The 25,579-nt window shown below is 45.1% G+C and overlaps 1 protein-coding gene across 3 annotated transcripts in view; it reads right to left on the reverse strand.

Moving 5' to 3' along the window:
* KNTC1 (kinetochore associated 1) overlaps positions 1 to 25,579 on the reverse strand; it is a 736,750-nt gene that overhangs the window by 482,906 nt on the left and 228,265 nt on the right. For all 3 annotated transcript variants that reach the window (XM_063964446.1, XM_063964444.1, XM_063964445.1), the window contains exons 19-22: positions 5,593 to 5,658; positions 4,744 to 4,805; positions 4,535 to 4,646; positions 1,969 to 2,112 (exon numbers count right to left, since the gene is read on the reverse strand). In XM_063964446.1, coding sequence (XP_063820516.1) covers positions 1,969 to 2,112; positions 4,535 to 4,646; positions 4,744 to 4,805; positions 5,593 to 5,658 — 384 coding nt within the window. The remainder of the gene's footprint in view (positions 1 to 1,968; positions 2,113 to 4,534; positions 4,647 to 4,743; positions 4,806 to 5,592; positions 5,659 to 25,579) is intronic.

Consider the following 25,579-nt stretch of genomic DNA (forward strand, 5'->3'; position numbering starts at 1 on the left):
CGGCGGCGCGGCTCTGGGAACGGACTCCGAGGCTGGGCCTGTGTTCGGTCCTTCTGGAGCTAATGGTGTCCAGTAGCCTAAGAAGCCCAATCCACTCTGCACGCAGGTGAGTTCGCTTCTTCTCCCCTTAGTCCCTCGATGCAGTGAGCCTGTTGCCAGCAGGTCTCACTGAAAATAAAAAACCTAAAACTAAACTTTCACTAAGAAGCTCAGGAGAGCCCCTAGTGTGCACCCTTCTCGGTCGGGCACAAAAATCTAACTGAGGCTTGGAGGAGGGTCATAGGGGGAGGAGCCAGTGCACACCAGGTAGTCCTAAAGCTTTACTTTTGTGCCCAGTCTCCTGCGGAGCCGCTATTCCCCATGGTCCTTATGGAGTTCCCAGCATCCACTAGGACGTCAGAGAAAATAGCATTTAATTCTATTGACGCAGGAAAGGTTATCGAGGCTTTCTTATTTTCAGTAAAGTAAGCCTCCTCAACCTGCACAGGTGTTGTATTCAGTAATATTCAACACATCCCTAATGGCCTTATCATCAACTGCACCCCTTTTGCAAGAGATGCTGCCACCCTCAACACATCCCTATCACCGTCCTCAGTGTCAGAATCGGTATCCGTGTTATCTTGCATAATCTGTGCAAGAGCACTTTTTTGGGAATATACAGCGGGGTGCCCTGAGGTAACAAAACTGGGCCAGACTGCCACAGAGTTCTGCAAAGCCTGAGTTGCAGACTCATTCTGTGCAACCCTAGTAGAAATCTGAGAGGATAACCACTAAGGCTCCATTGCTGGTATCTATGCTAAAACAGTGCAATCCTGATTACATGGAATGGGATCATCCTGAGAGGACATATCCTCTGCAGCATATGACACCGAGTCCCTGGACATATCTTAATTGAGACCACAGACACTCCACACACACACAGGAGGGCAGACAGAGTTTCACCCCCAAGAATGGCAAGAGAGAGACAGAGATTGGAGCCAACCCACACACACCACTTTTTAGGTAAAGGGAGACCCCCAACCAGCGTTGACTGTGCACCTTAATAGGTTACACAGCCTATATACAGCTTCCCCCCCCTCCCTTCTACAACCCACTGGTACCGTTAGAGATAGCTGGAGTTGTTCTGGAGGGACTTGCTCTACACTGACAGCATTGTGCAGGCAGGAAAATGGCGCTGAACGCTGCTGGGTCCGCTCTGAGAAGCTCAGCACCCAAAATGGCGCTGTCTTCTCGCCTTCATAGGATTATACTGGCCTGAGGAATTATGCGGGCAGAGATCCCGGGACCCCGACAGGCTGTGTGACCAGTGTAGGGTGTAGGCGCTGACTCAGGGCGCCCCACTATGTACCGCTGAGCCCCAGAGCGCAGTTAGTACTGCGCTCCATACCCTGTTGCCGCCATCTTCACACCGACCCCCTCGCTTGCTAGGGGGGTCGGTGACTCACTTGCCACCAATATTCTGGCTCTGTAAGGGGGTGGCGGCATGCTGCTGGGGTGAGCGATCCCCTGTGGCAGGGAACGTTCCTGTCAGCGGAGATAGTGGCTCAGACGTGTCCTGTCAGCGGAGATAGTCAGCGGAGACAGTGGCTCAGACCCCGCAGGGCGGACACTACTCCCCTTCCTTAGTCCCATGAAGCAGGGAGGCTGTTGTCAGCAGCCTCCCTGTAAAATAACAAACTCTAAAAAAAAAACTTTTTCTAAAGAAGCTCTGTAGAGCTTCCCTAGCTGTGACCGGCTCCTCCGGGCACATTTTCTAAACCGAGTCTGGTGGGAGGTGGCATAGATGAAGGAGCCAGCCCACACGCTCGAACTCTTAAAGTGCCAATGGCTCCTGGTGGACACGTCTAAACCCCATGGTACTAATGTGGACCCCTGCATCATCTAGGACGTAAGAGAAAAACAAGAAAACATTTACCTATTTTTATAAAGGGGTGAACATAGTATAAAAGAAGCAAAATGGATTTTTACCTGTCCTTTTGGCACAATTCTTCTTACAAAAGGAATCAATATGTTTTTAAACCAAAGAGACAACTCATGTGAAGGGATAGTTGCAGGAATTGTGCTCAGGAGATTCTCTAGCATCTTCTCATCAAACTTGCTTTCAAACTCTGCCTATAATAGAACAAGATTAATATAAGAGACAACTACTCAATATAATAATAATAATAATAATAATAATAATGTGCAAATAGGGTGCAACGTAACGTGGCAATGCATTTCATTTTTATTTTCATAATTATGCAGAGTATAGGTTAGGACACCAGTCCTTTAGGACTCTAGTGCCTAGTACTGTATATGAAGTGGCTAGTTATAGAGTGGCAGTCTATAAATCAAGAGCAGCATTATACCAGAGTGTCATTAGTTACATCTTCAACTGATATTAATTGCGATTGACTCCTCCTCTCCTCTTCTCATTAACAGGTAAGCCTATTCAGATCACTATTGCAGAGCATTTCAACTGCTGTTAAGGGAGTAATACTACATGTAGGTAGTTAATAAACTAGTACTTACATTTGATTTAAGTGACATGTGTTTTTATATCATAGCAGCGATTACATTGCATAGTTAAAACTTTAGAAAGCTGTTATAAGTGGATTTATATCTGTACTATGGAGGTCATTCCGAGTTGTTCGCTCGCAAGGCGATTTTAGCAGAGTTGCTCACGCTAAGCCGCCGCCTACTGGGAGTGAATCTTAGCACCTTAAAATTGCGAACGACGTATTCGCAATTTTGCGATTACAAACTTCTTAGCAGTTTCAGAGTAGCTTCAGACTTACTCGGCATCTGCGATCAGTTCAGTGCTTGTCGTTCCTGGTTTGACGTCACAAACACACCCAGCGTTCGCCCAGACACTCCCCCGTTTCTCCAGCCACTCCTGCGTTTTTCCTGGAAACGGTAGCGTTTTTTTCCCACACGCCCATAAAACGGCCTGTTTCCGCCCAGAAACACCCATTTCCTGTCAATCACACTACGATCGCCTGAGCGAAGAAAAAGCCGTGAGTAAAAATCCTAACTTCATAGCAAATTTACTTGGCGCAGTCGCAGTGCGGACATTGCGCATGCGCACTAAGCGAAAAATCGCTGCGATGCGATGAAATTTACCGAGCGAACAACTCGGAATGAGGGCCTATGTTAAGAACTTATACTGCGGGATGTAATGCCACCAGAACTCTGACCTTTTTTTTTATTTAAAGGGGCAATTACTTACAAAGCAAAACCATGCCTTGTAAGTGATTGTCCCTTTAAATAAATGTCCGAGTTCGGCCGGCATCCCGCACAGCAGCCGGACTCGGGCGGCATTAAATCCCGCCGAACATGATTGAGTGTGGTTTACTGACCTTACATTTGTTAGATTTGATTAACACCTTTTGCCGGAGGTGGAGGGTTAAGGTGTGGGGGGTGTAACCAGGATAACAACACGTTTCATTAGTCCTATTTGTTCAGTATAGGTTAGGACGCCAGTCCTTTAAGACGCTACAGTGCCTAGTATATGAAGTGGCTAGTTATAAAATAAAATCAATAGCAGCGTTATCTCTCAACCGAAGGAAAACAAAAGGCAAACAAACAACAAACCAACATTACTACAGAAGGACTGAGTTACGTCCACAAAGCTCAGTCATTATGTGGCTTCTCCCCACCTCTGCACTGAGAACTCCAGGACCAGGTTTACCACCCTTCAAGCTGAGAACATCAGGTCGGCCTCCAGCCCTAAACCTTAAGATAAGCTGGGAGCAATGGGAGAAGAGCACCAGGAGCAGGCTCAGCAGCGACATTTCCATCGGACTTGAGTGTGCTCCCAATATTCCCATACCCACCCGTTCTGCTCCCATGAGACCAGGACATTTTTAATTTTATCAGAATAATGTTATCCTAATTTTCCCCGTCCATTGGTTACCTGCAAATGTTCTCTTACCATATGTTTTTTTTTTCTCTCTTCCACCCCACTGTGTGCTATTCCTGTAATATGTAACTCCACTGTTTGCACACCGTGCCAGTGTGACCTTCACAGTGCACCCTAGATGGTGGCCTCGGTAGGTTTCCCATGCATGCATTGGACCCTTGTATGGCTCACCTCCTACAGTGTAATCTTCGTAGTGCACCCAACATGGCTGCCTCATCTGGTATGCTTGTTGATGGGATGAAAAATACATGGACCTGTTGGTTTTGTTGGGACCCTACTCTGAACGTTAAGATGTTACAATCACCCCATTTTGTGTCATCTCTTCTACGGGTAGACTATTCCACCCAGGGTAATCCTAAAAAGTGCGTCCAAGATGACTGCCTCAAATGGTACCTTGTGAGGAGGGAATACATAATCCTTGGAAGTTGTTACCAAAAATGCCTACACAAATCCTGCATTAAGCTTACTGTGTGATCAAAGTTTTCCTTTTTTTTGCCTGTGTGGCTTGCCAATTGCTGTTTTACTTAAATCTCTGTATTATTTGCATTGTTTTTGATGTCTGTAAAGCACTTTGAGTCCTGTTGGAGAATGAGCGCTATATAAATAAATTATTATTATTATTATTATAATTACCTGATGTCTTAGCCACAGATATTGTGCACAAGATAAATTCATCTCTTCAAGTTGAAAAAAGATGTCTTTTAGCACATCATTGTTTTTTAAGAACTGTATCCATTCAATGCCACTAATGTTGGAGAAAACAAGGAATACAATGGTTTAGAAACTGCTCCCTATGCTTAGATGTAAATTAAAGATCTAAAAAAAAAAAAATGAACACTGACCTAAATTTGTCAGGTCCAAAGGCGCCATAGAATGTAGTCAGTCTAGCTTGGGCTCGTAACACCTGAAATATAAATGTTTATTCTGTATATAAAGAAAAATCAATATCATAAAGGCAAATGGAGATGTTGGTACAAACAATCGTCTACTTTCAGAATCAACAGGTGCAGACACAGACCAATCTTACTTTCCAGAATCTTCCACAAACAGCAGTAAGGACAACTAGTGGGTAGCCACTCAAACCATTTAATCTTTCCAAGTTCATAAGATGTCCTTCTGCTGATCCAGTAAGCAATGATTGGCCGCACCAACATCACTAGTTACTGTAGATGTGGCGACTACAGATAAGCTCCATAATATTAAACATTTAGCAATATTTATTACAGGTTTAGAGTAATAAATGTGTTATTTTTTATAGTACCAGAGTTTGTGATTACCTTTCTTGTGATTTTATCTTTTGTGAAATTTGGATACAAATTGGAAACTGGAGATCTGTTTGCAGATTACCACAAGGTTATTAGATAAAGCACTAAAGGGCAGTATCTTCTCAGAAAAACATCAAAGAAATACAGTATGTCACAAAATTTTAAATTTATGTCACTATATGAAACATTCATGAGGTATGCTATAAAACTGGAACATATTTCTTTGGGGATTTATTAAGAATATACAGCCCTTAAGTGTCAGCAGTTTATTTGAATTGCGCCTTGTCAGATTTCTACTATATACTGGCGGCAAGTTCCTGGCATTTGGAGAGATATATAGCTATATACAGATAAATACATACACAAAAAAATATTATTTATATCAGAGAAAAAGATATAGCATAAGATAAAAAAATGATTTAGTACATCTGTAATGGAGACTGATATTTCATCTGATAATGCTGGTAAAGCCTTGTCCTCCTTTTTCTGAATCTGAAAGATAGAACATAAAGTTATTAAACTGCTAAGTCTTAAATGCTTAATTCATTTTATAATGAGAAATGCTTAATTCATTTTATAATGAGAAGTATTTCCATTTAAACTGACAAATGGAAAATATTAATACACATACTTGTCACAATTCTAGCATAAAACATTTTAGTTATTTAAAACAAAATATTATATACACATACGCGCTCAAGGGAATACAGCTTTTGGTTTATGTGCTCTGGTGCCCTCCTCCCAGACACTGCAGTCCGTGTGTATATTGAAGAAAGTAAACGGCGGCACTCAGGAGACAGATAAATGGAGAAGCAAACAGGTGCTTTATCTACGTTTCGGGGTACGCAGCCCCGTCATCAGGACACTTTTGTGTGTCCTGATGACGGGGCTGCGTACCCCGAAACGTAGATAAAGCACCTGTTTGCTTCACCACTTATCTGTCTCCTGAGTGCTGCCGTTTACTTTCATATTTTATTATATATATATATATATATATATATATATATATATATATATAATTTCAAAGTACAGTCCGGCACTCCTCTGTACGACCAGGGTATTTGCTCCGGTGCCCGCCTTAGGAGTGTGCAGTCCCAAAATAGTGCAGGTGAGACAGCGGCACATGGAGACTTCAACATGGAGGTTAAATCAAACCAAGATGTGTTGAATCAAAACTTTAAATGTTTTGGGCCTGAACGCCCTTCATCAGGAAACAACACTATCTTTATCTATCTATCTATCTACACACATATATACACATACACACACAGCAGCAGCCGGCACTCACATACAATCACAGCTTGCTCAGGTGCCAGAGTCGATAACTGCATACAGGTCCCTAGATGAACGGCACTCTGAGACGACGAGGTAATAAAAAAAAAAGGATATAATATCCAGGTCAGCGTTTCAAGACACACAGCCAGTCGTCAGGACTACAAAACCTCCATTGTTTTGTAGTCCTGACGATGGGGCTGTGCGCCCCGAAATACACACACACACATATTATATATATATATATATATATATACATACACACACACACATACAGTATGTGGGGTGTTGTTCACTCTAGGATTTTTTTAGGGCAGGGTGCTGACCTTGGGGTGGGCACATTTTTGATTTGGGAGGGCCCATTTTAATGTAGTAGGGCAAAATGATGTACATACTGTAATATGTTTGCTGGTGTCTTAAACTGGGAGCACACTGTATTTTATATACCATACTGGGACACCTTTCGATTAAATCTGACAGCACATTTTAAATGTGCTGTCAGATTGAAGCGAAGATGTCCCAGAATGGTTTACATAGCATTCATGTGCTGCCAGTTTATTTCTGAAGTGTCTCAATAGAGTTTATATAGTTTATTAAACTATATAAACCCTATTGAGACACTACAGAATTAAACTGGCAGCACATGTTGCTATATAAATCCTATTGAGACAATTCAGAATATATCAGGGCAGTTTAGAAACTGGGGGCTCTCCAAGGTAAACAAGCAGGGGATATACTCTTGCATCTAAAGCCTAATAGGTTACATCAGTTATTAGTAACTGTAGTACTGGTCGCACAGGTTTAATTCTTATTAATTAATATTGTAACAGAAGATAGTGAGGGCTCACTCTATACTTAGAATATTTTAATATCTCCTATTGTAACAGAAGATAGTGAGGGCTCACTCTATACTTAGAATATTCTGTGCATTGTTTATTCCTTTATTTAAATAATTCAAAGAAGTGCACTAGTGGTTAAACCTTCATAATTAAATTCTGATACTTTGATATATTATACGCCCACAAAGTCACAGTTTTTAAACATTTATTGTGATGTTCATGGAAAGAGTTTCATTAACATGTGTTTTCAATAGGTCTATAATAGCTGAGAGATTATTATAAATGTGAACTGTGTCACTGTGTTACAACGTATATCTAGTCCTTTATTCAGTAATTTTCAATATATGCACGTGTATATCAGATGTTTGATGTTGCTTATATAAGGACTGAGTACTACAATCTACAAGAACACCTTTCACATTTGCTGCACACAGTATATTTCAATATGCACAAAGGAGTCTAACATTTCTAACTGTTTTCTCTAACTATCCCCGCAATTTGCATGGGATATTCACTCTTCATTTGATCAATACTATCTAATCTAACATAGTGTCTGGTGACTATCTGCAGTGCGCAGCTAGCCTGACGCACGCTTCGCTGTTCGCTTCATCAGAGGCAAAACCAGATTGCCTCCAGGTTCGCCCTTAAATGCCGGCGGTTGCCGCGATCCGCCAATAGAAATTACTTATCTTAATGAAGTATCCCGTGACGTAATGGGAGCTCGTCTATCGTTGTGCAGATCACGTGATTTGCCTTCACTAAGTTTCCCTGCTCCGTCATCCCAGGGAGTCTCAATCGATCGTAGTGAGACAGGCTAGGTCAGATGTTCAGACTAAATGCTACGAGTGCCTATCTACGTGGGGAGACGTCAGGCTCAAAATAACCTGTATTCCTAATCAAAGTGTCAGGTCCATATAGCAGAGTATACCCCCAGAGGAGCCCTAGTATTAGACCATGCACATACTAGGTTTTTTACCCACTAAATGTACTGTGCAACTCATAGACTTATAGTTACACATAATAAATAATTGATTCAATATTTCATTTTTATTGTATTGTAACAAGTGGTCCTTATGATAATTTCGATTTTTAATACATAAATAAAGATCATTTACAAACAGATGTTTGCATATATGTAAATCAGTCCATAATTGTATTATGCTGAAGATGTTAATGAATAAATATCTATAAAGATAATATTAAATAAATGCTGCCATTCTGGAGCAGATAATAATTCATAGTGACCTCAGTAAAACTGGAGTGCTCTTTGATATCCTTAGGGTATATATCATTATATAGACTGAGATTTCCAAATAAATTATAATTCAAAAATAATAATGAATCCAATTAATATATAATAACCTAATTACTAGATAATTGATGTGCAGTGAATTAATCCAAAAAAGGGGAAAAATGTGTAATAAAAAAATAATAGAATATGACCAACAGATAATTTCTAGCCTGTTGGATTATATGGATCCCTACTAGTGATCATTGTGAATATGTGAACTATTAGATCGGGATACTCGATCTCTTGTTTTCGATATCTGTGAATAAATATATGTGTGGTAGGAATCCATCATAGATAAAAAATATTAAATGTGAAAAAAATTGTGTAAGAAAGTATTTTTTATGTATAATAAAATAAATGTGAAATGAATGCTCCTTATTAAGGAGCAAATAATTGCTCCCAAAAACGTGTATGATCGAGAGTAATCTCTCATATCTCTGGAATAATTATAGAATACTGATTCTTAGTTGTACATTGGTGACAGTATTGGGAGAGTTAGTCTTATTGGTTAAAGAACAAACAGGCGATTATAAAAAATGTGATCACACAAAGAGTAAAAGAAAAAGAAAAAGAAAAAAATGTGCAGTGACAAACTCAAAATATTGAAAACATTTTTCATAAAGGTATTTTTATTATTATATATGGGTACTCCTTTCTAATAGTATATAAAACCCTTCTAGTATATTATGACCTGGGAACACCATCCAATGATTACATGTAGATAGGAGAGCACTCCCCAAAAATTTTTTCAGAAAAAGATTTGTATAGGTCCATGTACAGTGAATTATAGGGGGTCCTTTAGGCAGGGACATGCAGTCAGGGGAGGCAGGGCCTCCCCTGTCATTTATGATTAAGATAATACAAAGAAGATGCATATGACACATATTCTGTGTCATATGTATCTTCTTAATATTATACTTTACATTGCTCCCCTCTGTATGTGTTTGGGAGGCACCGATCGTGGTACCTCCCGTTGTCACTGGGGAAAGTATGTGGAGCGGGGGGCGGGCACGGGCGGGGACTAGCCTTGGGCTGTAAAAGCCAATTGAAAATATATGGGAAAGCGGCACCATTAGTGGTGCCGCTTTCATACAGGGACGTGCTTTCAACCTATGAAAGCACGTCCCTGTCAGTGAGGCCACAGTGATTGGCCAGCGGATCCGTCACTGGATCCGCTGTCAATCACTGTGTGGGCGACGCTGGCGGAGGAGGTGCGGGCGGCTGGATGCGGCGATGGTGCGGACGGCGGGATGCAGCGGTGGTGCGGGCGGCGGCGGTGCGGGTTGCGGTGGCGGCGGAATGTACCTTTATCCAGCAGAGTTTGGCAGCGGAGCGGTTCCAGTTTCAAAAATGGCGCCTCAGCGTCATTTTTTAAATTCAAGATGGCCGCCGCGAGCCAATCACGGCTCGCCGCGTCATCGCCCCGCCCCCTCCGGCTGACTTATATAAGTCAGCGAGAGGCAGAGGAGAGTCAGTCCGACGGCGGAGGAGGAGCAGTGAAGAGCTCCTGAAGAGAGAAGACGCCGGAAGTCCTGGCTGGGCGGCGGCTAAGCAAAAGAGCTTAGCAGCCGCCGCCCACCAGGTGAAGACGCTGGAAGCCCTGGGGGGGTGGCGCCCCCCAGGTGAAGACGCCGGAAGCCCTGAGAAGGCGGCGGCCACGCAAAAGAGCTTAAAGGCCGCCGCCCCCAGGTGAAGGTCCGGTTTAATAAAGGTTTTTTTCAAGACGTGTGGTGTTTTTATTTTAATATTTTCTTTACAGGTGGACTACAGGTGCCAGCCGGCCCTTTATGTCCGGGCATGCTGGCACTTGTGGTTCTCCAAGTGCCAGCATGCTGGGGCAGGCTTGCTGGGACCTGTAGGCTACCTGTAAAGAACAATATTACTATTCTTTGCAGGTGGACTACAGGTGCCAGCAGGCCCTTTATGTCCGGGCATGCTGGCACTTGTGGTTCTCAAAGTGTCAGCATGCTGGGGCAGGCTTGCTGGGACCTGTGGGCCACCTGTAAAGAACAATATTAACACAATGAACCCCGCACCCACCGCCACCAGGGGTGCGGGGCATAGCACTGGGCTATCAGCCCAGTGCTGGTTATTGCTCGGGAGGGGGGACCCCATTTTTATTTTTTGGGGTTCCCACTTTCCGAGGAATTCCAACCCTGGGCTGACTGGCTGGGGGGCAGATAAATGTTGTGGCAGGGGGACCCCACACTGTCTCCCCTGCTATGGCATTACTCCCCCTGGCTGGTTCTGCCTAGTGCTGGTTTTACTGATGTGTCGGGGACCACACTTTTTTTTTTTTTCGGGGGGGGGGGGGGGGGGGAGATTTGGAGGGCATGTTAGCTGCCAGTGCCTCCCCAACCAGTGACCTCACCGCACGTCACTGCCTTTAGGTGTAGTTGCTTGCAGTTCTTCTATTACATAAGGATTACGTAGTCATCCCTAGGTTACAGGAAGGATGTATAGTTGTTTTCCTAATTTAATCCTTTGGGTGTGAGGGTATCCATCAAGAAAATCAACCTAGTCTCTTGTTTCAGAAGCTCCCGGTCAATATCACCTCCTCTAATATTCAAAATAATTCTCTTCATGCCAAAGGCTGTCAGGCCCCTGGAGTTGCCTTGATGATATTTCAAGAAATGCCGGGCCACTGGTGTGAGTGTCTTCATCAGTTCTTTGTCCCTCTTGGCATTTCTTATATTTCCAAGATGTTCAAGTAGTCTTTTCTTTAGAGGTCTTTTGGTTTTTCCTATATAAATTTTGTTGCATGGACATCTTAAATTATATATCACGGCAGGGGTTTCACAATTGATGTACTCTCCAATCTGCCAGACCCTATTAAATTTGTCCGTGTATTCTGTTGTATGAATCATAATCGAACATGCTTTGCATGTGCCACATCTGTTGGATCCCTTTTTATTGTATAGAGGTTTCTTAGTAGTTTCCAGATGACTTTGGACTAACATGTCCCTGAGATTCTTGGATCTTCTCCAATTGACTGTGATATCTTCCCCCAAGATTGTTTCCAAATCCGGATCAGTGCGCAGGATTTGATAGTGTTTTTGTAGAATCCCTCGAACATCCTGCCACTCCTGGCAGAAGGTACCAATAAATCTCACTTTCTCCTCTTCCTTCTTTTTTGTCTTCGGAATAAGTAGTTGATCTCTGGTATACGTTCTTGTTTCCTGATAGGCTTGCTTAACTGATCTCCTACTGTATCCACGGGACTCCAGTCTGTTACTCAACTGTCGCGCCCTCAGTTGAAAGGTGCCTTTCTCGGAGCAGTTCCGCTTCATACGTAGGAACTCCCCTTTCGGCAGTCCCTTTATTACTGACGGGTGGTGGGAGCTCTCATGGTGTAGTATACTATTTGTCGCCGTTTTTTTACGGAACAAATCTGAGGAGATGTGACCATCTTCTTCCAGGGTCAGCGTGACATCAAGGAAATTAACCTTTTTCTCATCCATCTCATATGTCAACTTCAAATTAAATTTGTTTGAGTTGAGCTTCTGTATGAATTTCTCAAATGTAGGCGTCACCTCCCCAGATAATGAGATCATCTATATATCTCATCCACATGTAAATGTGGGTAGTATAGGGATCATTCTCCTCACAGAACACGACGTCCCTCTCCCACCACCCCAGGTACAGGTTAGCATACGTGGGGGCACATGTACTCCCCATCGCAGTCCCCTGTACCTGGAGGTAGAAGTCACCGTCACAGATGAAGTAATTCCTAGTCAGGACAAAACGTAAGAGTGTAATCAAAAGTTGTTGAAGTCACTTATCTGATCCATGTTCAAAAAGTATTGAACCGCCTGGATCCCAAATTCATGCTTAATGCTTGTGTACAAGCTTTCAACATCACATGTTATTAACCATGTGCCAGGATTGAATATTACATCTTGGATCTTGCCGAGGACGTCGAGAGTGTCACTTGTATATGAAGGTAGTCCTATGACGTATTCCCTCAGGTATAGATCCAGGTATTCACTCGCCTTCTCCGTCAGACTACCTATCCCTGACACGATGGGTCTACCTGGTGGGTTGACTTCATCTTTATGAATTTTAGGAAGTAAGTATAGGGTAGGAATCTTGGGGTTTTCGGAATACAGAAAGTCAAAATCTCTCTTGGGAATGATACCATTATCTTTAGCTCTCTGAATCATTTTGTTGTAACACTCTTGATAATCCTGGGTAGGGTTAAAGGTGAGTTTTTTATAACAGTGTTTATCCCCTAATTGTCTCTTGATTTCTTGTGTATATTTCTCCCGAGGCCAGAGTACAACATTGCCCCCTTTATCAAAAGGCTTTATGATTGTGTCTTTCCATTGTTGTATTTCATTAAGAGCCTTCCTCTGTTTGATGTTAAGATTTTGCTGGTACTTTCTCTTTCCTTTGGATATTTCTAATCTATCTAGATCCTGGCTCACCAGGTCCACAAAAACCTTCACAGGTGGACAGATGTGAAAGTCTGGAGAAAAAGTAGATTTTTTCTTGAGAATGATTCCTGGCTTACTCGGTACAGGTTCTATTTCAAAAATATGTTGTATTGATGCTGCTGCATCAGATCCATTTCCTTCAAGTTCCTCTAGAATGGACAATGCTTCAAAATCTTCATGAGTCAAATCATGAGAGAAAGTTCCCAATTCTCTATGTTCTAATTTTTTCAGAAAGAATTTTTTTAGAAGTAATTTGCGGGCAAAAAGATTGAGGTCCTTCTTCATATTGAATCTATCAAATGATTGGGTAGGGGAGAATGAGAGACCCTTATTAAGTACTTCTATCTGTGGAGGAGTAAGTATTCTTTCAGTCAGATTAATAATCCTAAGGGCATCTCCAGTATTTACCTCCTGGAGTCCCTGTAATCTTCCTTCCAATCTTTGGGTCCCTTCTTTCTTTTTACCATATATTACATTAAAAGTTATATTTTAATTAAACTTTGTGTGCACCACTCTAGGGCATTTCGAACCCTTTCTCTCTCTCCTTCATGCAGCACCACTTTTCTTGCGGTTATGGTCGTGTACTTTGGTGAATTGTCTGCGTAGTGCCTTCAATTTGTTAACGACTTGTTGCTGGGTTTTTTGGATGCCCCTTTCTGCCAGCATAAGGGATATGTTCTTGTAGACGATAGCATCCTTAACTGTTCCAGTCACCTGCCTTCTTATTTCTTCCTCTCCCCGAATATTAAGCAGCTCCTTGATCTCTGTGTCTGACCAGATATGGCTAGCCATGTTGCTGTGCTGGAGCTTCTGCTGCTGTATATTGTCTGTTTGTTTGGAAGCTGCTGCAATAAAAAGATCTGTATGTACCCAGCGCGACTTCAGAGTGTTTTGTTTGCTGCCTCAATGCCTGCATGTGCCCAGCGTGTCTCCCAGGGATGACATCATCTTCCAGTGCCCCAGAAGCACCAATCAGCGTCTCAGAGCGTTACTCGGGTCTGAAAACACGTGTAATGACCGTTTCCACTGCACCGCTATCCGTGTCATTACCGTGTTCTACCCAGGTAAATAGCCGGGTTGGATTCCCGGGTCACTCAACCCGTGTTGACCCGTTTCCACCTACTAAAAATCCGTGTTGATGCGCGCCCCCGTGCAAAAACACGGGTAAAAACAGCTAGTGGAAAAGGGGTATTACTTTGTGACTAGGAACTGCTGATTTATTTCTGTCAGCAGCGACGGCAGCTATAAACAAACAAACTCTTCACCTTGTTACAACTAAACAAGACAAGATCATCACGTATTAACAGCTAAAAGACATCAGGCTGCCAGAGCTCAATTTGTGAACTGACAGCAGCTGTTTCTCTCTTATACGATACAAATGTATCATATGTTTATTGGCTTTTCTCTAGAGGATGTAACAACATTTATGAAGTGCATGAGGGCACTCAGATACTTTTGACATACATTCAAAGTCTAACCAGATTTCTGTTACCATTTTTGTGATACATTAAAAACATAGCTCACAGCTTTGGGAGATTAAGTTTATTACTGCTATTTCTGAAACACAGTAAACTATTAGAATATTACTATCATCCTATTATAGCACACACTATGAAAACTGGAGTCCTGTTTTCACAATAGTCTCATCTCATGAATCCTGGGAGGGATTAAAAAATGTTGAGACACTTTTTGAAGGAGTTCCTCTATAGCTAGCAGAAACACAGCTATACAGGAATTACATACTCCTGATACACTCTTCATTAATCTATAACCTTATAAACAATATAAAAGTCATTTGGGTGACATCTGGTGCGCAGCTCTTTTAATTTTAATCACGATTTCTTTCTTATTCACACTACTTTACTTTTCCTTTTAATATTCGCTGGTTTTACCATATATTACATTAAAAGTTATATTTTAATTAAACTTTGTGTGCACCACTCTAGAGCATTTCGAACCCTTTCTCTCTCTCCTTCATACATCAGTTATTAGATTGTATACAGTATGTAGGATTTCCCAATGCTATCATAATGTTTTCTGCAGCTACAAATACATTGCCAAAAACTGTATGACCATTAGGGAGGGGGAAAAAAAAAACAGTCACCATTGTCTCCAATGGAAGAAAGCAAAAGTTTGTTAGGACTGGGTTCCGGGTTTAGCTCTCTTACACATTCATTTCTAATTCATAGGTAATGTGTCACAATAAGATTAGAATTGTGTGCTGCCAGTTTAAAACTAAAGGGGCACCAGGCGATCTACACAGGATAAATAGCTTAGTCTGGCAGCACTATTCTTAGATGATGTTTATGTGTCAATTCAACTTACTGGAGGCTGATGCAGCATAAGCGCGCGCGCTGGTCCCCCCTCACACCGCGGAGCTGGATGAAAATGGCCGTCACAATGATCCTCCCTGGCGTCCTCTTATAAAGGGTAATGTACACAGAGGGGGGCTGGGTTTGCCTCGGCAGGAGAGGCAAACCCAGCCATCCTCATCTCACCAGATCCCCAGCAGCCTACAGTATTTGCCTTCAGCCGATAGCTGTCAGAGCATCAGCACAACAACCCTAAGGCAGCGGCGGAGAGGAGTGACAGCGCGGCACGGCACGGCAGTGAGTAAGGCAGTCCTTTGGTAATTAGGGCGGGCACAAACGGGCAGGGCGCATTCTGTCACTCAGAAAAGGGGCAGAGCGCAGCGCCCCGCAAAAGAAGGCTAGCCTGAACACTAGGTCAGTATTCAATGAGAGGCCAAATCCAACTGAAGGATTTGCCCGCTCCCGAGAACTGTCACAACTAGTACCTGGGGTAGCAGATGACGCTCAAACCCCGTGCTGTCACAGCCAGCGGTCGGGTACTCTATGCTGAGTGCTGGTGTCTGTCCGTTCAGCTGCTGCTGTTTCCTCTCCTCACCCGGCCCGCTCCAGTTCCAGTCACATGCCGTGCTTCTGCTGTTTTCTCCCCTCACCCAGCCCGCCCGACTACTCACCCGTCCCCGCTCTGGTCCCCGTCACATGCTCGCCGTCATGATGTATCCCCATATCATCACTCCAATTATGAATACTGATACTTATTGAATACTGAATACACACACTTTATAGATATATATATATATATATATATATATATATATATATATATATATCTATCTATCTATCTATGAATTTACTCACCGGTAATTCTATTTCTCGTAGTCCGTAGTGGATGCTGGGAACTCCGTAAGGACCATGGGGAATAGACTGGCTCCGCAGGAGACTGGGCACTCTAAAGAAAAGATTAGGTACAATCTGGTGTGCACTGGCTCCTCCCTCTATGCCCCTCCTCCAGACCTCAGTTAGGGAAACTGTGCCCGGAAGAGCTGACATTACAAGGAAAGGAAAGGAAATTTTTAATCCAGGGTAAGACTCATACCAGCCACACCAATCACACCGTACAACTTGTGATAACCTTACCCAGTTAACAGTATGAACAACAACTGAGCCTCACTCAACGGATGGCTCATAACAATAACCGTTAGTTAAGCAATAACTATATACACGTATTGCAGAAAGTCCGCACTTGGGACGGGCGCCCAGCATCTACTACGGACTACGAGAAATAGAATTACCGGTGAGTAAATTCTTATTTTCTCTGACGTCCTAGTGGATGCTGGGAACTCCGTAAGGACCATGGGGATTATACCAAAGCTCCCAAACGGGCGGGAGAGTGCAGATGACTCTGCACCACCGAATGAGCAAACACAAGGTCCTCCTCAGCCAGGGTATCAAACTTGTAGAACTTTGCAAATGTGTTTGAACCCGACCAAGTAGCCGCTCGGCAAAGCTGTAAAGCCGAGACCCCTCGGGCAACCGCCCAAGAAGAGCCCACCTTCCTTGTGGAATGGGCTTTCACCGATTTTGGATGCGGCAATCCAGCCGCAGAATGAGCCTGCTGAATCGTGCTACAGATCCAGCGAGCTAGTTTGCTTTGAAGCAGGAGCACCCAGCTTGTTGGGTGCATGCAAGATAAACAGCGAGTCAGTCTTCCTGACTCCAGCCGTTCTGGAAACATATATTTTCAAAGCCCTGACTACGTCCAGCAACTTGGAGTCCTCCAAATCCCGAGTAGCCGTCCATATGGAAGATCAGATATGGGCTTTTACATGACAAAGCCGCCAACTCCGACACACGCCTAGCCGATTCTAAGGCCAACAGCATGACCAATTTCCACGTGAGATACTTTAGTTCCACGGTCTTAAGTGGCTCAAACCAGTGGGATTTCAGGAAATCCAACACAACGTTAAGATCCCAGGGTGCCACTGGTGGCACAAAAGGGGGCTGAATATGCAGCACTCCCTTAACAAATGTCTGAACCTCAGGCAGTGAAGCCAGTTCTCTTTGAAATAAAATGGATAGGGCCGAAATCTGGACCTTTATGGACCCCAATTTTAGGCCCATAGTCACCCCTGACTGTAGAAAGTGCAGGAACCGACCCAGTTGGAATTCCTCTGTAGGGGCCTTCCTGGCCTCACACCAAGCAACATACTTCCGCCATATACGGTGATAATGCTTTGCTGTCACGTCTTTCCTAGCCTTTATCAGTGTAGGAATAACTTCATCCGGAATGCCTTTTTCCGCTAGCATCCGGCGTTCAACCGCCATGCCGTCAAACGCAGCCGCAATAAGTCTTGGAACAGACAGGGCCCTTGTTGCAGCAGGTCCTGTCTGAAAGGCAGAGGCCATGGGTCCTCTGTGAACATTTCTTGCAGTTCCGGGTACCAAGTCCTTCTTGGCCAGTCCGGAACAATGAGTATTGTTCTTATTCCTCTCTTTCTTACTATTCTCAGTACTTTTGGTATGAGAGGAAGAGGAGGAAACACATATACCGACTGGTACACCCACGGTGTCACTAGGGCGTCCACAGCTACCGCCTGAGGGTCCCTTGACCTGGTGCAATATCTTTTTAGCTTTTTGTTGAGGCGGGACGCCATCATGTCCACCTGTGGCAGTTCCCATCGGTTTGCAATCAGTTGGAAGACTTCTTGATGAAGTCCCCATTCTCCCGGGTGGAGGTCGTGTCAGCTGAGGAAGTCTGCTTCCCAGTTGTCCACTCCCGGAATGAACACTGCTGACAGTGCTTGCACGTGATTCTCCGCCCATCGCAGAATCTTTGTGGCTTCCGCCATTTCCTTCCTGCTTCTTGTGCCGCCCTGGTGGTTTACATGAGCGACTGCCGTGATGTTGTCTGACTGAATCAGCACTGGCCGGTTTTGAAGCACGGGCTCTGCTTGACTCAGGGCGTTGTAAATGGCCCTTAATTCCAGTATATGTATGTGTAGAGAAGTCTCCAGACTTGACCACAGCCCTTGGAAGTTTCTTCCCTGAGTGACTGCCCCCCATCCTCGGAGGCTTGCATCCGTGGTCACCAGGACCCAGTCCTGAATGCCGAATCTGCGGCCCTCGAGAAGGTGAGCACTCTGCAGCCACCACAGAATAGACACCCTGGCCCTCGGGGACAGGGTGATCAGCCGATGCATCTGAAGATGCGATCCGGACCACTTGTCCAACAGATCCCACTGAAAAATCCTCGCATGGAACCTGCCGAAGGGAATGGCTTCGTATGAAGCCACCATCTTTCCCAGGACTCGCATGCAGTGATGCACCGATACCTATTTTGGTTTCAGGAGGTCCCTGGCCAGAGATGCTAATTCCTGGGCTTTCTCCACCGGGAGAAACACCTTCTTCTGTTCTGTGTCCAGAATCATGCCCAGGAAAAGCAGACGCGTCGTAGGAATCAGCTGCGACTTTGGAACATTCAGAATCCAGCCGTGCTGTAGTAACACTTCCTGAGAGAGTGCTACGCTGATCAACAACTGCTCCCTGGACCTCGCCTTTATGAGGAGATCGTCCAAGTACGGGATAATTATAACTCCCTTCTGCCGAAGGAGTATCATCATTTCGGCCATTACCTTGGTAAATATTCTCTGTGCCGTGGACAGGCCAAACGGCAACGTCTGGAATTGGTAATGACAGTCCTGTACCACAAATCTGAGGTATTCCTGGTGAGGTGGGTAAATGGGGACATGCAAGTAAGCATCTTTGATGTCCAGCGATACCATAAAATCCCCCTCTTCCAGGCTTGCAATAACCGCTCTGAGCGATTCCATTTTGAACTTGAATTTCTTTATATAAAGTGTTGAAGGACTTTAAATTCAGAATGGGTCTCATCGAACCGTCCGGTTTCGGTACCACAAACATTGTGGAATAGTAACTCCTTCCCTGTTGAAGGAGGGGGACCCTGACAATCACTTGCTGGAGGTACAGCTTGTGAATTGCCGCCAGCACTACCTCCCTTTCCATGGGGGAAGCTGGCAAGTCTGATTTGAGGTAACGGCGAGGGGGAGTCGCTTCGAATTCCAGCTTGTATCCCTGAGATACAATTTGTATAGCCCAGAGATCCACCTGTGAGCGAACCCACTGGCTGCAGAAGTTTCGGAGACGGGCCCCCACCGCACCTGGCTCCGCCTGTGGAGCCCCAACGTCATGCGGTGGACTTAGTGGAAGCAGGGGAGGACTTTTGTTCCTGAGAACTGGCTGCATGGTGCAGCTTCTTACCTCTACCCCTGCCTCTGGCAAGAAAGGATGCGCCCCTGACCCTCTTGCCTTTTTGGGAACGAAAGGACTGCATTTGATAATACGGTGCTTTCTTAGGCTGTGAGGAAACCAGAGGCAAGAAAGTCGACTTTCCAGCTGTCGCTGTAGACACGAAGTCCGACAGACCGTCCCCAAACAATTCCTCACCCTTATAAGGCAAAACCTCCATGTGTTTTTTAGAATCAGCATCTCCTGCCCATTGCCGAGTCCATAAGACCCTCCTGGCAGAGATGGACATAGCATTAATTCTAGAGCCCAGCAGGCAAATGTCCCTCTGAGCAGCTTGCATATATAAGACGACATCTTTGATATGGCCCAGGGTTAGCAAAACAGTATCTCTGTCGAGGAAATCTATGTCGTCTAACAGAGTATCTGTCCACGCTGCTACAGCACTACACATCCAGGCTGAAGCAATAGCAGGTCTCAGTAGAGTACCAGAGTGTGTATACACTGACTTCAGGATAGCTTCCTGCTTTCTATCCGCAGGCTCCTTAAGGGCGGCCGTATCCGGAGACGGCAGGGCCATCTTTTTAGATAAGCGTGTCAGCGCCTTGTCCACCCTAGGGGATGTTTCCCAACGTAACCTGTCCGTTGGCGGGAAAGGGTATGCCATCAGTAACCTCTTAGAAATCACTAATTTCTTATCAGGGGAACTCCACGCTTCTTCACACAATTCATTTAATTCATCAGATGGGGGAAAAGTCACTGGTTGCTTTTTCTCCCCAAACATATAAACCCTCTTGGTATTAACAGGGTTACTCTCAGAAATGTGTAATACATCTTTCATTGCAATAATCATGTATCGGATGGCCTTGGTCATTTTAGACTGTAAATGTGCCTCATCAACGTCGACACTGGAGTCGGACTCCGTGTCGGCATCTGTGTCAACCATCTGAGATAGAGGGCGTTTATGAGCCCCTAACGGTTTCTGAGTCGCCTGGGCAGGCGCGGGCTGAGACCCCGGCTGTCCCAAGGCTGCAGCGTCATCAAACCTTTTATGTAAGGAGATAACTTTGTCATTTAAGACCTTCCACATATCCATCCAATCAGGTGTCGGCCCCGACGGGGGCGACACCACACTTATCTGCCCTTGCTCCGCCTCCACGTAACCTTCCTCATCAAACATGTCGACACAGCCGTACCGACACACCGCACACACACAGGGAATGCTCAGACTGAGGACAGGACCCCACAAAGTCCTTTGGGGAGACAGAGAGAGAGTATGCCAGCATACCACAGCGCTATATAACACAGGGATTTTCACTGCTAATAAGTAATTTACCCAATAGCTGCTTTTTTTGTATTATTTGCGCCTAAATTTATGTGCCACCCCTCTCTTTTTAACCCATCTTGTACCTGGATACTGCAGGGGAGAGCCTGGGGAGCTGCTTCCAGCGGAGCTGTGAAGAGAAAATGGCGCTGGTGTGCTGAGGAAGAAGGCCCCGCCCCCTCAGTGGCGGGCTTCTGTCCCGCTTTCCATGTAAAAAAATGGCGGGAGTTTTTACATATATACAGTGCTAGACTGTATATATGTATGTTTTTATGCCAAAGGTACTTCAATTGCAGCCCAGGGCGCCCCCCCCCTACAGTGACCGGAGTGTGTAAGTGTGCTGGGAGCAATGGCGCACAGCTGCGGTGCTGTGCGCTACCTTAATGAAGACAGGAGTCTTCAGCCGCCGATTTCGTTGTCTTCAAGCTTCTGTTCTTCTGGCTCTGCAAGGGGGACGGCGGCGCGGCTCCGGGAACGGACGATCTAGGACAGGCGCCTGTGTTCGAACCCTCTGGAGCTAATGGTGTCCAGTAGACTAAGAAGCACAAACTAGCTGCAAGCAGGTAGGTTTGCTTCTCTCCCCTTAGTCCCATGTAGCAGTGAGTCTGTTGCCAGCAGAAGCTCACTGAAAATAAAAAACCTAATAAATACTTTCTTTACTAGTAAGCTCAGGAGAGCCCACTAGGAGCACCCAGCTCTGGCCGGGCACAGATTCTAACTGACGTCTGGAGGAGGGGCATAGAGGGAGGAGCCAGTGCACACCAGATAGTACCTAATCTTTTCATTAGAGTGCCCAGTCTCTTGCGGAGCCAGTCTATTCCCCATGGTCCTTACGGAGTTCCCAGCATCCATTAGGACGTCAGAGAAATATATATATATATATATATATATATATATATATATATATACATACATACACACACATACATACACACACACACACACACACACACACATCAAAACAGCACAGAGTACACAGAACCTAACATTACAGAAACAGAAAACCTAAAACAGAGCATAGGTAACTGTTAGCATCACATTTCTCAGCACACAATAAAGATGACATGTAAGGAATCAAAAAAGTAATCAGTATAATAATAGGGGAGGGCATCTGTGGAAAAAATAAGATTTTAAACCTACCGGTAAATCTTTTTCTCCTAGTCCGTAGAGGATGCTGGGGACTCCGTAAGGACCATGGGGTATAGACGGCTCCGCAGGAGACATGGGCACTGTAAGACTGTAGAATGGGTGTGCACTGGCTCCTCCCTCTATGCCCCTCCTCCAGACCTCAGTTATGACTGTGCCCAGAGGAGACGGACAGTACGAGGAAAGGATTTTTGTTAATCTAAGGGCGAGATACATACCAGCCCACACCATACATACCGTACAACATGGTATATAATAAACCAGTAAACAGCATGAACAAAACAGTATCAGCCAGAGACTTAACACTACTGTAACATAACCCTTATGTATGCAATAACTATATACAAGCCTTGCAGATGTAGTCCGCACTGGGACGGGCGCCCAGCATACTCTACAGACTAAGAGAAAAAGATTTACCGGTAGGTTTCAAATCTTATTTTCTCTTACGTCCTAGAGGATGCTGGGGACTCCGTAAGGACCATGGGTATTATACCAAAGCTCCAGACCGGGCAGGAGAGTGCGGATGACTCTGCAGCACCGATTGAGCAAACATGAGGTCCTCATCAGCCTGGGTATCAAACTTGTAGAATTTTGCAAAAGTGTTCGAACCCGACCAAGTAGCTGCTCAGCAAAGCTGTAATGCCGAGACGCCCCGGGCAGCCGTCCAAGAAGAGCCCACCTTCCTAGTGGAATGGGCCTTAACTGAATTTGGAACCGGCAGTCCAGCCGTAGAATGAGCCTGCTGAATCGCGTTACAGATCCAGCGAGCAATAGTCTGCTTATACGCAGGAGCGCTAACCTTGTTGGCCGCATACCGGACAAACAGTGCTTCTGTTTTCCGAACCCTAGCCGTTCTGGCCACATAAATCTTTAAGGCCCTGACTACATCAAGGGACTTGGAATCCTCCAAAGCACCCGTAACCACAGGCACCACAATAGGTTGGTTCATATGAAATGACGAAACCACCTTAGGCAGAAAATGAGGACGAGTCCTCAACTCTGCTCGATCCGCATGGAAAATCAGATAGGGGCTCTTGTGAGACAAAGCCGCCAATTCGGACACCCGCCTTGCAGATGCCAAGGCCAATAACACGACCAATTTCCAAACTTCAATGCAACCGTTTGAAGAGGTTCAAACCAGTGTGATTTAAGTTACTGTAACCACGTTAAGGTCCCACGGTGCCCCCAGAGGCACAAAAAAGGAGGTTTGATGTGCAACACTCCCTTTACAAAAGTCTGGACTTCTGGGAGAGAAGCCAATTCCTTCTGAAAGAATATAGACAAGGCCGAAATCTGCACCTTAATGGAGCCTAACTTCAGGCCCATATCCACACCTGACTGCAGCAAATGGAGAAAACGACCCAGCTGAAAATCTTCAGTAGGAGCATTCTTGGCTTCACACCAAGACACATATTTCCTCCAGATGCGGTGATAGTGTTTCGCCGTTACCTCCTTCCTAGCTTTAATTATAGTAGGGATGACTTCACCCAGAATACCTTTCCTAGCTAGGATTTGGTGTTCCACCGCCATGCCGTCAAACGTAACTGCGGTAAGTCTTGGAACACACAGGCGCTCCCTGAGAGGAAGAGGCCACGGATCTTCTGAGGGCATTTCCTGAATATCTGAATACCAGGCCCTTCGAGGCCAATCTGGAACAATGAGTACTGTCTGCACTCTTGTTCGTCTTATGATTCTCAATATCTTCGAGATGACAGGAAGTGGAGGGAACACATAGACCGACTGAAAATATCCACGGTGTCACCAGGGCGTCCACTGCCTGAGGGTCCCTTGACCTGGAACAATACGTCCGTAGCTGTCTGTTGAGGCGTGACGCCATCATGTCTATTTGAGGAAGTCCCCAACGACCTATCACCTCTGCAAAGACTTCTTGATGAAGTCCCCACTCTCCTGGATGGAGATCGTGTCTGCTGAGGAAGTCTGCTTCCCAGTTGTCTACTCCCAGAATGAAGACCGCTGACAAAGCGCTTACATGATTTTCCGCCCAGCAAAGAATCCTGGTGGCTGCTGCCATTGCTGCTCTGCTTCTTGTCCCACCCTGGCGGTTTACATGCACACAGCTGTGATGTTGTCTGACTGTATCAGAACAGGTAGGTTGCGAAGAAGATTCTCCGCCTGTCGCAGGCCGTTGTATATGGCCCTTAATTCCAGCACATTGATGTTTAAACAAGCCTCCTGGCTTGACCATATTCCCTGAAAATCTTTTCCTGTGTGACTGCTCCCCATCCTCTGAGGTTCGCGTCCGTGGTCTCTAGAAGGCGAGTACTCTGCAGCCACCACAGGAGAGAGACCCTGGCCCTGGGGGACAGGGTTATCTTCCGAAGCATCTGCAGATGGGACCCTGACCACTTGTCCAGAAGGTCCCACTGAAAAGTCCCTGCATGGAACCTGCCGAATGGAATGGCCTCGTAGGCCGCCACCATCTTTCCTAATACTCGAGTGCAGTGATGAACTGACACTCTTTTTGGCTTTAACAGGTCCTTGACCATGTTCTGGAGTTCCTGGGCTTTTTCCATTGGGAGAAAAACCCCTTGTTATTCCGTGTCCAGAATCATGTTCAAAAATGACAGTCGAGTTGTCGGAACCAACTGCGACTTTGGTAGATTTAGAATCCAGCCGTGCTGTTGTAGTACTCTCAGGGAGAGAGACACGCTTTTTAATAACTGTTCCCTTGAACTCGCTTTTATCAGGAGATAATCCCAGTATGGGATAATTGTGATGCCTTGCTTGCGCAGGAGCACCATCATTTCCGCCATTACCCTGGTGAAAATCCTCGGGCCTGTGGAAAACCCAAACGGCAACTTCTGAAACTGGTAATGACAAACCTGTACAGCGAATCTCCGGTACGCCTGATGAGTAGTATATATGGGAACATGAAGGTACACATACTTTATGTCTAGTGACACCATAAAATCCCCCCTTCCAGGCTGGAGATCATTGCCCTGAGAGATTCCATCTTAAGTTTGAACCTCCTCAAATAGAGGTTTAGGGATTTTAGATTCAGAATTGGTCTGACCGAGCCATCCGGACCACAAATAGGGTTGAATAAAACCCTTTCCCTTGTTGCACTAGGGGAACCTTGATAATCACTTGCTGTTGACACAGCTTTAGTATGGCAGCTGAAACTATTTCCCTCTCTGGGGAAGAAGTTGGCAAGGCCGATTTGAAAAATCGGTTTGGAGGCACATCTTCGAACTCCAGTTTGTAGCCTTGGTATACAATTTCAACCACCTAAGGATCCAAATCCAACTGAACCCAGACTTGGCTGAAGAGTTGAAGACGTGCCCCCACTGGTGCGGACTCCCGTAGCGTAGCCCCAGCGTAATGCGGTGGATTTGGTAGAGGCCGGGGAGGATTTTTGTTCCTATGAATTAGCCGTAGCCGGTGTTCTTTTCCCTCTACCTCTTCCTCTGGCATGGAAAGAAGAGCCACGCCCCTCCTTTCGAACTTATGCGTCCGAAAGGACTGCATCTGGTAATGAGGTGTTTTCTTTTGCTGAGGGGGAACGCAAGGCA

Source organism: Pseudophryne corroboree, chromosome 1 (assembly GCF_028390025.1).
Source record: "Pseudophryne corroboree isolate aPseCor3 chromosome 1, aPseCor3.hap2, whole genome shotgun sequence".
Lineage (NCBI taxonomy): Eukaryota > Metazoa > Chordata > Amphibia > Anura > Myobatrachidae > Pseudophryne > Pseudophryne corroboree.